The 13,547-nt window shown below is 41.9% G+C and overlaps 1 protein-coding gene across 3 annotated transcripts in view; it reads left to right on the top strand.

The window, feature by feature from the left end:
* The window catches only part of LOC107382653 (partitioning defective 3 homolog), a 517,719-nt gene that overhangs the window by 250,471 nt on the left and 253,701 nt on the right, over window positions 1-13,547 (top strand). For all 3 annotated transcript variants that reach the window (XM_054751349.2, XM_054751350.2, XM_070553054.1), the window contains 2 exons: window positions 8,941-9,050; window positions 10,406-10,489. In XM_054751349.2, the coding sequence (XP_054607324.2) occupies window positions 8,941-9,050; window positions 10,406-10,489 (194 nt within the window). The remainder of the gene's footprint in view (window positions 1-8,940; window positions 9,051-10,405; window positions 10,490-13,547) is intronic.

Genomic DNA, 13,547 nt, shown 5'->3' with positions numbered 1-13,547 from the left:
CTTAATGTAGATAGCACTGTGCGAGGTTTGAAGGGAAACAAACTCTTTGTGCGTTACCAGAAACAAAAGGCAGGACTTAAGGCTGATTCATGCTTCTCCGTCTGCGTCAGTGCGGAGACACGCAACGCCATTATCTGTCCTTGCGTAGGGCCCCGGGAGGCACGCAAGTACGTACGGAGTCGAGCCCACTTTTTTAAACATCCGTCAAACGAGATGGAGAACGCAAGCTTGTGATTGGTCAGGACACCGCTGTTGTGTACACCGCTGCCATTGCGCCCTCAAAAACATAAAGAGAGCCGAGAATAACTAGCGGCAGACACGGAGAAGCTTGAAGAATACCTCGCGAAAAAACTCTAAAACTTGAACGTTTAATTCCCCGTGACTGGATGAGTGAAAAGATACACAGCAAGTGTTTTATTTGTGGACGGAAATGACAGGAAACGTGGGTTTAGAGGTGGTGAGCGCATGAAGAGGTGGAGGAGAATGAGAGACAAATATGTCTGTGTTAAAAAGTCTCTTACATAAAAAACACACAATATAAACACACTATCTTGGACCGATACATGACAGGATACCACAGAACAGCGCTACGCCCTCTGTTGTCCTGCCGGGGAATTGCTTTGCAACACTCTCCAGGAGACGGAGAAGTATGAGAGCAAAACGCTTCCGTCAATCCGTGCGTGTCTGTCCCTTGCGGAGCTGACGGAGAAGCATGAATCAGGCTTTACTAGGAGTAGTCATGGTGAACAAGAAGAAAGGCTCAGGACCTCTTGACCAGGCTGATGAGAAGGGATGGCTGAATAGTGAGAGATGAGGTAGACTCCCATAAACAGACGAGGGAGATAATCGTGACCTGACAACTTCCAAAGAATGGAATGATGGGAAATGAAGTTGAACAATTAGTTGAGAGTCTGGGTTGGTGCTAGTGGGTGGGAACCGTGGCATCCAGTTTTATTCAAGAATACATTGACAGTTTATTTTTAGCTCTGATGTCAGTTTTGCTTCAAGTGATGAGGGAAACAATGTATGTTTATCCTTAGACCAGGTAATCAATACTGGCCACAACAGTTACCATCAGCCTGTAAAACGTTGGTAAGAATTTTCTGTTCTCTACCATAAATCTTTTAAATTCTGAATGAGGACAGCAAGATTGTGGTTTGTGGTAAAAAGGGGAACACTGGTAATTGTTTCTTAAGGTCAAATGAGCTTTAATAGAACTATTAGGAGTCATTACCAGCAGCTTGTCTTTGTATATCAGAGCCATTGTGCAATGCAGCCACTCTATGAAGTCCCATTTGGGCCTGCATGTTGTTCTTCAGTCACTGCAGGTAATGAGGGTCCAATTAGGACTCCATACCCTTTTCAGAGGAAAAGAAAAAGCCTCCGCCTCACCTGCTCTTATAATTTTATTCTTTAAGAGTGAAATCTTTTCACATGGAACCATCAAGTGTTACCTTTGGCTGGCTTGGTGTTTCTGTAAGGGGCGTGCACCATGAGTGTTTCCTGGTTCAATTCATGATGGAGAGCAGCCTTTATAAATATTCCAAGATGCTATTTTGCTAAATGGGCTGACAAAATGACTTATTTCTTTAACTCTTTCTGAAAGCCAGCTGCCAAATGGCCTGAGTGGAGTCGTATTTATAATGTAGCCTTTAGTGTACATTGTTCTGGGAACAGGCAGCCCATTGTGTGGGGAGCTACAGAACAGGAAGGCCTGCTCCATGTGGAGCAGTCTGGACCCCAGACTGAAATCCCACAAACACACCATCCACTCTGACTTTTAAAGCTGCCTCGATGTCGAAGGTAGACCCCGCAAGAAGCTAATTTAGTTAGCATGTGTCCCTTCACCTTCAACACACACACACACACACACACACACACACACACACACACACACACACGCACGCACACACACACACACATGCACGCACGCACGCACGCACGCACGCACGCACACACACACACACATAAAAACATATATACAACAGGGCTATGCATGGGTCATTGTTGATGAAGACAACCTCTTAACATGCTGCATTTTACCCAGCTTCAAACACTGTGTGTGTGTGTGTGTGTGTGTGTGTGTGTGTGTGTGTGTGTGTGTGTGTGTGTGTGTGTGGCTTTCCCAGTTGTCCTCTCACCAGTCTCAAACCTGCCAGTCCATTTGAAGGTAACAAGGTTTTGCACTTAGCAGTTCTCCGTCTCCTCCACCACCTCCGTGTTTATCTGTCTTCTCTCACTTACACGATTCCTAATAATCTAATGCTGCAGCGGTCTATTGGCCACAAAGGCAGACTTTAATTTCATTGGTGGGGAAGAGCGGGTAGTAAAACACTAGTTTTTGGACATTGAAAAATGACTGGACATCTATCTTCCTTTTCTCTGCTCTTTTAATTGATTCTGGTGCCAAACACACACACACACACACACACACACACACACACACACACACACACACACACACACACACACACACACACACACACACACACACACACACACACACACACATCCCTAAACACTAACTTTACTACACACCAACACATTTCTGCGTAAAATCCCTGGCAAATTTCATCATGTGTACAAGCGTGTTCCAACTCTATGTGGGGGACCATGGGCCATGAATTTGGTCACCTCTTGCAGAAAACAATTCATACATTACAAACTGAGTGTTATGAATCTTTCTGGCTGATTTTCATTTCCTTATTTATCAATAAAACACACATGTGTTGCTAAACATTTTGTTAGAGTTTGTCTTTCATGTATGCAGTTTAGTAAAAATGTTGGGATATTTTGTGAATTAGGTACACTTAGTTTCTGTCCCTGATGTAAGATTGTCCATGTTGCACACAGAGAGTTGGCCTATAGGTGATGGTTTGAGGAAACAAATACAAATGACTGAAAATGCGAGAGCATGCCTGCTAATTGGTGTGCTATCACAACAAAGAATAGAGGACAATGGAAATGCTCAAGCTGCTAATGAGTCCCCAGAATTAAATTTCTTCAGTAAAGCTAGTGTAAAACAACACATTATATTCAGTGAAAGGAAAAACACCACTTAAGACAAATGAATGCATTTTGGTTTGTCAAATGCAGCAAATTTGATTTGTTTAGTCAGAATTTAAAAGGTCAGATTTTAAAAGTTTCTAACATATCTTATATTTTTGCATCTGTATTTACTATGAACACATTTTGTAACTATATGCAATGATATAGTCATGACTACAAAAAAATCACGTTGGTACCTATGTTACATTTTCTTACAAACATATCAAGTTGAGCCAACATCTTCACGTTTTGTTCACTCAACAACATTCTTTGTTGTTGAATCAAAGCATTTCAGTTAGGTGGAAATCCTTTCCGTATTTTTATTACGTTCACCCAACACATTATTTTTCAATGCAGGATGACAGTAATAGAAACACACACTGAGACAATTAAGATCAAACCAAACCCCTTTCTTTTGCCTCTTCTTGAGCAAGGGGTAATGTGTGGGGGGTGGAGGGATAGATGGATGCACCAAGAGGGCAGGAAAAGAGAACAAGCTTGGAAAGAGCAGGAGAGTTGAAAAGCCTTGTTGCATCCCCACTCCACTGGTTACCAAAGGATCAACAGGGTGCTAAAAGCACTCTGGGGAGGAGGAGATGGACGGTTTTCAGAGAAGGGGGAATTCAGAGTGACAGAGAGATGAAGAAAGAGTGTATAAAAGGAGAATAAATTGGCAGGGAGATGCGGATGTGTAGCTCTACTGTCACTCAGTGTTCGTCTTTGCCACTGACACAAGGACAGACAATAGAGGGTTAGAAGCAAATAGAAAAGAAAATGGCCGGCTATTCCTTTGATCACATGGAGGCTCTGGGCCTTGTAATATTTACTCTGCGCCCATTCTCTTTGGAGGTCAGTTGGTATCATAAGTGCTTAAAGTGTCAATCCCTAAACGTTTTTTTAAGCAGTATTTGTTAAACTGGTACTTTAAAGGCCAAAGTGATGTTGCCCTTGGTGCTTCAGACCGTGAGGTTTGACTTTACTGAACCATTGCAGCTAATGAGGGATTATTGTGCGAGTGTGTTTTCCAGAGTCAGTCATGAGCCTCGTTACCAGGAAAACTGCTGAGCATTAAAAGTGAGAGATTTCCTCCCAAGGCTGAGCAACGTTTTTTCCAACACCTGCTGTACTCCAACACATATGTTGTTTATTTCAGCTCAGTATTATGACAGTATGTTTCAGTTTAAAGCTGCAACACATTAACACGCTGTTTTGCCCAAAAATCTTACATATCCAGCCAAAGGAGTGAATTTATTCTCCCTCAGAAGCTACAGTGATTAAACAAATCCCTGTTTTCTGTTGGAACGTTAAGATGGAAATCTGATTGCTGTAATTGCAAGAAAACATGTAGTCCTTAGTAATATTTAATCATTTATTCATCTGTGTGTGTGTGGTAAAAAAAAGAAAATGAAGACAAATCTTACTGGGATGCTGTGAGTCAAGGATAACTCTGTCTTCTTACTGTGTTGCTTTTTGTTACTTTTGATTTTCATTTATCTCGTGTTTTCTGTCACGCACGACCAAATCCCTTCATATTTAATTTTGTTAGTTTTTTTTTCACACCTGAATGTACATAACACCATGCTGGTGTTGTGATTTCTGCCGCTAACGTTTTATGGTAATTTTTCATTCAGCCTGCACATCTGCTTTGTTGTGATTTTTGATCCAGTGTAATTAAAGAATCTGGTATTTCCTGAGTATGCAGAGTAGTGTGCAGAGTATGGATTAGAAGCACCAAGGTCAACGTGAGAAACACCCCCTGAGGTGGTAGAGAACCTGAGGCGGTACCTTATTCACAAGCTCCTGTGGGACTTCCAGACACCTTCACTGACAAAATGGTGATGGCGAACCAACCAGACATTGGGGTTGTGGACAAAGAAGAGCTTGAGGAAGCCTGGAGAATGAAGACATTGGTGATACCCGTGGTCATCGAGGCACTTGGGGAAGTAACCCCCAGACTGGAGGAGTGGCTAAAGCAGATCAGGAAAAACATCAGACATCTTAGTCCAGAAAAGTGCAGCTGTAACAGCTAAGATACCGCAGACTCCTCATGCTCCCAGGCCTCTGGTAGAGGACCCGAGCTTGGAAGGATGAGACCACCCACGGAGGATGAGATAGGATTTTTTTTTATTTCTATATATAAAACAAATACTTTAAGTATTTTTATATAATTTGCCCTTGGACTAGAATTATGTCAGAGTGATGAAGGCTGAAAGAGAAGTGATGTAATGGATTCCTGGCACAACCATTTGCAACCTGTTTGATTAAACTAACAAGCAGGAGCTTAATGATTTGTGCTGAAGCTAATTACCTGTCAGTGTCACTGATGATGCACCACAAATCAGCTTACATCTCTGATGACTCTGGTAACTTTCACATCCAGTATTCCTCTCATTTCCTTTCTGAATATAACATTTCAAAGTGACTTTTTCATTTTAAGCCTGTTTTACCTAAGTTGTATGTACAGTCAGGTCCTTAAATATCAGGACATCGACACAATGCTGATATTTTTGGCTCTATACACCACCACAATGGATATCAAATAAAATGAACAAGATGTGCTTTAACTGCAGACTGCCAGCTTTTATTTGAGAGTATTTAAATCCAAATCAGGTGAACGGTGTAGGAATTACAACTGTTTGCATATGTGCCTCCCACTTGTTAAGGGACCAAAAGTAATGGGACAATTGGCTTCTCAGCTGTTCCATGGCCAGGTGTGTGTTATTCTCTCATTATCCCAATTACAATGAGCAGATAAAAGGTCCAGAGTTCATTTCAAGTGTGCTATTTGCATTTGGAATCTGTTGCTGTCAACTGTAAAGATGAGATCCAAAGAGCTGTCACTATCAGTGAAGCAAGCCATCATTAGGCTGAAAAAACCAAAGAAACCTATCAGAGAGATAGCAAAACCATTAGGTGCAGCCAAAACAACAGTTTGGAACATTCTCAAAAAGAAGGAATGCACTGGTGAGCTCAACAACACCAAAAGACCCGGAAGACCACGGAAAACAACTATGGTGGATGACCAAAGAATCCTTTCCCTGGTGAAGAAAACACCCTTCACAACAGTTGGCCAGATCAAGAACACTCTCCAGGAGGTCGGTGTATCTGTGTCAAAGTCAACAATCAAGAGAAGACTCCACTAGTGTGAATACAGAGGTTCACCACAAGATGTAAACCATTAGTGAGCCCCAAAAACAGGAAGGCCAGTTTTGAGTTTGCCAAACAACATCTAGAAAAGCCTTCACAGTTCTGGAACAACATCCTATGGACAGATGAGACCAAGATCAACTTGTACCAGAGTGATGGGAAGAGAAGAGTATGGAGACGGAAAGGAACTGCTCATGATCCTAAACATACCGCCTCATCAGTGAAGCATGGTGCGGGAAGTGTCATGGCGTGGGCATGTATGGCTGCCAGTGGAACTGGTTCTCTTGTATTTATTGATGGTGTGACTGCTGACAAAAGCAGCACGGTGAATTCTGAAGTGTTTCGGGCAATATTATCGGCTCATATTCAGCCAAATGCCTCAGAACTCATTGGACGGCGCTTCACAGTGCAGATGGACAATGACCCAAAGTATACTGCAGAAGCAACCAAAGAGTTTTTGAAGGGAAAGAAGTGGACTGTTTTGCAATGGCCAAGACAGTCACCTGACCTGAATCTGAGCATGCATTTCTCTTGCTGAAGACAAAACTGAAGGGAAAATGCCCCAGGAACAAGCAGGAACTGAAGACTGTTGCAGTAGAGGCCTGGCAGAGCATCACCAGGAATGAAACCCAACATCTGGTGATGTCTATGTGTTCCAGACTTCAGGCTGTAATTGACTGCAAAGGATTTGCAACCAAGTATTGAAATGTATAAGTTTGATTTATGGTTCTTATTCTGTCCCATTACTTTTGGTCCCTTAACAAGTGGGAGGCACATATGCAAACTGTTGTGATTCCTACACCGTTCACCTGATTTGGATTTAAATACCCTCAAATAAAAGCTGACAGTCTGCAGTTAAAGCACATCTTGTTTGTTTCATTTTATATCCACTGTGGAGGTGTATAGAGCCACACATGTTAGCATTGTGTCGATGTCCCAATATTTATGGACCTGACTGTATATAGTCAATGCTGTGTTGATTCTTTTGTATTTTCTCCCTTTTTCTGTGTGCTTTCTCATCTTTATAAATAGCCACAGGTGGCCAAGTCCTTTGTGTGGACTATCTAGAAATTCACATTTAAGAAAAATATATATAATTCGTTCACTTTAACAGCTTTGTGAATAACAGGCCCCGTGAGATGCTCACAACCCTGGCTGACATGTAATTAAAGGCAGGGGTCGCCGGGCTGACTGACTCATTTTCATACCGGATGGTTTGAAAGAAGAAACAGACCAGCTGGGTGAGACAGGATCTTTTAAGAAAGAGTGCTGATGAATTTTTCATGCCCCTGTCACTTTTTACCCCAGATTTAATAAATAAATTGGAGACCGAGTCCTTCTTTGCCACCTGAGAGTGTTGGAAATAGTGCCTGAAAAAGAGTAGAATCCATTTCCATAAAGAAAGCAGAAAGACACAAGATCTATTTAGAGGTGCTTGACATTTCAGGAAGAAGAAGGGTGACGGCAAAGAGATAGCAGTGGCTAACAAAGCATTTCAGCAGCACCTACCAAGGAGACTTTAAATGCTGGCAGGCACACACACACACACACACTCAAGTATCAGCAGTTCCCATCGTGACTGAAGGTAGAACCTCAAGAATAAGAAAAATACAAAAAGAAAATGTGATGTATTAGAAGATGGGTCCATACGGTCATAATGGGATGGACATGGTCAGCCACAGTGCTCAGGCAGGCTGTGGTGTTTAAAGGTGTGGGTTACTGAAAACTCATTTTAATTATTATAATCAATCACTCTGGGTTTTTCATGTAGCTGAACATGAAAATAGTCTCCTTCACCTATCTCCTCCATTAGCTTTTGATGAAACTCTAGGATTTGAAAAGCCTGGCAGATCTACGCCACACTGTCACTTACAGTTCATGGACTCACCCATCTTTACTCACAAACAGGAAGGCTGTTGTTGTCGATTTAGAGTAAGTCAATGCCTTATTGGTAGGGATGCCCCCATCCCGAGATCAGGTCGGGCCGATTTTTTCATATTTTTCAGTGTTTGGAGAACCTCACCATGTCTAGATGACCAAATGCATTGTGTTCAAGGAATCAAGCTACCATCTAATTAGTTATTTGCATCAAAAAGCACTAGCAAGCAACTAGACAGGTACACCTAATAAAGTGGCCAGTTTTATACATACGCTGGATGTCATCACGTCATTTTAGCTCCCTCTCAGTCTGTACCATCCCCATAAAGAGAGCGTAAACAGAGATTTGTATCCCTCATTAAAAGGAGTAAAAAGCCTCCGTCTCATCCTAGTGCCCGGTTAAGTCCTCAGATGTCTGGCCTCCCTGTTCCTGGCCTAATGGTCCTGAAGGACAACGAGTCACTGAGATGAAGAGCTTGAAAGAAACAAACCCAGTTTTAGTTTCAGACCTTGATCCCATCTCTTCCGACCTGGCAGTGGTGCCCCACCTTGGGTCAGATATAACTGATTGAGCCAGAGCTGTGGCTCATGGGCTCTTTGCTGTGACCGTCACTGGGGTGTTTTGGAGAGAGCTTTCTGCTGCAACGATGTCCCCTGCACTCAGAGTTTGTGATTTAGAGTAGAGGATATTTTCTCCAAGTAATTGCACTAAAAGCCAAGTGGAGAGAGCTACAGGCAAGAGAAGGTGACATGCAAGATCAGCCAAGAAGTAGTGAGCATGAGTCTGTTTTTATGTTGCTGACACCGTGTTATAATAATTCTTACTTCTTTCTTTTTCCTTCCTTTTCTCCTTTCTTTGTTTCACAGGAAGAGGAGGAGGAACAGGAGCAAAAAAAAGATGAAAGAGGAATAGAGCGGATCGAGCCAGTAGGGGGGGACGACTCTTCCCTGGAACGTTTGCCTTTCTTAAATCTCGAGTGAGTGGTCGATCAGAAAGAGGCCCCGCCCACATGGAAACTGCTTTCTTTGCCCCAGAGTCCTCACAGAAACATATTTCCTTTATTTCTGATTAGAATCATTCGCTCCGAGTTTTTCATGCAGCTGAACATAAATAGTCTCCTACACCTATCTCCTGCGTTAGCTTCTGATAGAAAAAAAGACTGTGAAACACTAAGATTTGAAAATCCTCACATATTTATGTCACGCTGCGAATTTGCGTTCATGGCCTCGCCCATCTTGGCTCGGGCCCGCCCACAGGAGAGCTTTTAAAAAAGTTTTGCAGGGAGGAGAGAGTGGAGAGTGTCTGGTATTAATGACTTTGCAACATGGCTGAGCACAACCTGTTAGCCAATCAGAAACGAGGTATGTGTACATCATTAATAATTAATAATAATGAGTGATCCTGCTCATCAATCCAGCAAACTTCTGCGTCTCAGAACAGGAGTATCATAGTTTATAAGGCATTGATTTACACCAGAGAATAATGCAAATGTATTGAATAAGCGACTAAACTAAGCATTTAAAGAAATTATTTGACAACATGTCTTCAAATGAAAAGATCTCTTGTGTTTTAATCAATACAGCCAAACTTTAAAAAAATGTCTTATTATAGATCCACCTCTACCCTAACCCAACTATCATGGACCTCTTCGCTACAGTTTGTTGTAGATGCTCATTTGGTGACATCACATTCAGGCCAAGGATCACCGAAGTGCTCTGGGCCATTTTGAGTTTTCCAGACAAACTATGTGTGTGTGTGTGTGTGTGTGTGTGTGACTGTTTACTAAAGCTTTCTTCTCACAATTCTCATTTTCATAATTCACAAAAATATGAAAAATATTAGTATTCCCCGGATTATCGATTCGTAGACGTCCAAGGCCAAGGTCTTCCTCCCCTAATATCTCACACATCTGCATTGATAGTAGCTCTTGTTCATTTGTCTTCATGTCTTGATCTACACCATTTAACCTTCTTCTCCTCATCCTCCCCCCTTCCCTTACACATTTTCAATTAGTTTGTTCTCTTTAAGCAGTCTGATCTTAATCACTTAATTGGAGTCTCCATTTGGTCCTCTAATCGACCCTGAGGTCCACCCATCAGACTTTGTAATGGATGACTTTGTGTAGACCAAACAATGCAGCTCCTAACAACGTGGCTCAGTGAACTTCCATTCCGTCCGTCATATCAGCCTTCTGTCATGTTTGACTGTATTCTCGTTTCATTTACTGTCTTTATTTTCTTGTTACTTCTGTTATTTAATTGTTATTCATGCATGTCTCCCCTTCCTTCATTTTTTTTCTCCCACCTGATGTCATCCATCAACCTCCTGCAGAAGCATGCTCAAGCCAGTCGAGGTGTCCAATGGAGGAGGGCCTCTTGGGATCCATGTGGTCCCTTTCAGTTCGCAGGATATTAGGTAAAAACAAGCTGCTACCTAGTGCGTGTTGCGGTTTTGTTTTACTTCACCCACTCGTGTGTTCATATGTGTTTGTTTGTTGGTCATCTTCATTTGATGTACATCTCCAACTTCCTATTACATGATTCCATTTACTCCCCCGCAGTAAGCATAAACATGGCTGTAAGTCAGTTAATTAGGCAAAAATTGAACTAAAATGTAACGTTAACCTATATTAGCATAAAGTTGTTTACATCACATCATTTAAATACTGAAATATTGTGTGACATGGCAGAACTTTATTTGTCAGGCTTTGTATAGCTATAACTCATTTAGCACTCATATATTATAATGTTGATATAAAAGGCAGAATGGCAGGCCTTCTACATTTTATTTTAGTGAGTTTTTTAACCCCCAGAAACCCAAATTTAGAAAACAGCTGCAAAATCCTTTTTTAACCTTTCACATGTTGTTCTAGGAGGCCAGATAAACGGGCCTATTTACACATTTTAACAGCGAATAGTGTTGCAGATTTGAACAATAGGACCTATTAGCAATGTAAATGTGGTTTTAAAAGGGAAAAAAATGGGGAAGGTTTATTTTTGTAGACTTAAATCTGATGTTGTAATATTACAACCGTGGCTCTCTGGGGGTTAAAGGTGTGGTTGACTGAATTTTTTTTTATTATTATTTTTGATTATAATCAGAAAAGTTCTCCTGTATTAGCTTATGATAGAAAATAGATGCTAGGATGTGAAAATCCTCACAGATCTATGCCAGAAAAGCCTTCGCTGCCAGCGTTTTTTAGCATTTTCACTGTATTGTAAGAGTCACAGAACGTGAGTGCTTGGCTGATGTCATTACCAAAACTACCAAAACAAAGAGTAGACTCACCTTTTACATCAGGAAGAGTCCACATGTTTTGAGCGTTATCCGTTCTTTCATAATCTGTTGTGGAATTTTGATTGGCAGAAGCGTTTCTGGTTCGCGCCTCACTTTTTTACAGCAGCGGCCCAAAATGATCTCCTAACACATGGATCTTCTGCATCCGGATCACGTGACATGTGACGTACGCGGATGAAGATCGGCTTTAGAGCTGGGATGTTTGTTCTCACAATGCGGGGGCTCGTTCCGACGCTCACACGGTAAAAAAACATGCAAATGACGAACTTAGTTGTCAATGGCAGTTAACGAGTTAATGGTAAATAATCTTGCTGTTTTCAGCCCACCTCTGCACCAACTACTGCATCTCAGAACGGCAGCATCATAGCGTTTAGTTTTTTAATGACTCATAAGGATTGCTTTACACTAGAGAACACTGCAAATGTATTGAATAAACAATTAAACCCTATCTTTAAACATTCCTTTTCTTTATAACCTTCAAAACTTACAAGGTCACTAGCTAGTTAATGTGGTGTACGTGTGTAACACCACATCCCTACTCATCGCTGTCTTCATCCTGACCTTGGGAGTGACGGTGGCTCAGGTGTTAGGAGATCATTGGGCAAGGCACATCCCCCACCTTGCTTGCTGGTGGTGGTCAGAAGGTGGCACAGAGTGTGTGGCACTCTGACACCTGTCATATGGAAGTTCCCGTTGGCAAAATCAAAATGTTTGACTTTAGGTTGCAGTTTTTAAATCTAGTGTTTTTCCTAAACCTCTAACTTTATCTATTATCACAAATGCCGCTTCAGTTATCAGAGTAGTTTTAGGCCGACTTTAACAGAAAAGTTAAAGAGCAAGTCACCTCCTACAAGAAACTTACTTCACTCCCACTTCATGTTTGAAAAATGCAACAAATGCTGTTGATTGGCAGACCGAGAGGGCGGAGCCGCTAACAAATACACACTCACAGGCTCACAATGGCATTATGACATCATAATGTACCAGATGACATCATAGCATACCTCTTAGCCAATAGCAGTGGCAGATTTAAATTCAAATACAGTGCAGAATTTTTCCCAGATGACGGCGCAACACTGACAGTTTTAGGCAGAATATTTGAATTTTAACCAAGATGCACTGAACTGCCAAATTATTGACTACACGTGTCTGCAGCATGATTAGACACTCCTTTATATAGTTTATCAGCAAAAAGAAATGTGATTTGGGGGTGACTTGCTCTTTAAAAGATGAGAGGTACAAAACGATAAGTTTATCATTGTTCCAGAAAAAAAGAAAAAAAAGAGGACAGACAGCGTGGCCAGATGTAATCAGCCTAAAAGCCTGAGTAAAACTACTATTCCTGCAGCAGTCCAACAGACTGGCACACCTCCAAGTTGAATGTGACTACTCAGCGCCCGTAAGGACGGACAGGGGGGTGAGGTGAACAGACGGGGTATAGACAGGACACTGGATGACATCTGAGGGAGAAAGGTTGGTTGTCATTGAAGAGGTTCACACGAGGCCGTGTTCTTGTAGCTGTTTCTTTTCATCAAGTGTCAAAGCTATATTTTGCTATTTAGCGGTCAACCCCTCTGACTCCTAAAATTACCCTGGTCTGAATCACCAAAGGATTGCACGTCTTTTGCAAATGCTTCTAAAGATTTCACATGTTTGTTTAATCTAGCATACGCCTGCAAAGGTACTTTTCTCAATCCGGGCATCCATGAGTCTCTGAGCTGCTGCGGTTTTGCCACATTGAAGGCATTCTGCATGCCTTTAAAAGAAAACCCACCTGTATTTACGTAATTACCTTACAGGCAAAAGCATTTGCTTCTCTTTGAGCTGCCTTGTATGCAACACGCATTTCACATGGTCTGCAATCCCTTCTGCTGATGGTCATCCCACTTTAGAAAACTGATCAGCTTGCTGCTTTTAAAAAACAAGTCTGGTCCGTCAGGAGAAGTCTAAAGCTTGGTTTATGCTTCACGCATTTACTTTCCGCTCGGTGATGCGGCTCGCGGACGGAACGCGCTTCACAACTCACAGCGTTTATGGTTCGTGCGGCTCGTCTCTGCGGTGAGCCAATATTCTCCCAAACTGAACGGGGCAGCATGGAGCTCTACGGCATGCATCCAACACTACACCATAGTAGAAGTAGAAATTACTGTTTACAACATGGCATTTCAGCATTTTT

The sequence above is a fragment of the Nothobranchius furzeri genome, chromosome 7 (genome assembly GCF_043380555.1).
Source record: "Nothobranchius furzeri strain GRZ-AD chromosome 7, NfurGRZ-RIMD1, whole genome shotgun sequence".
NCBI classification, from domain to species: Eukaryota; Metazoa; Chordata; class Actinopteri; order Cyprinodontiformes; family Nothobranchiidae; genus Nothobranchius; species Nothobranchius furzeri.
This window is presented reverse-complemented; position numbering and strand designations above follow the sequence as displayed.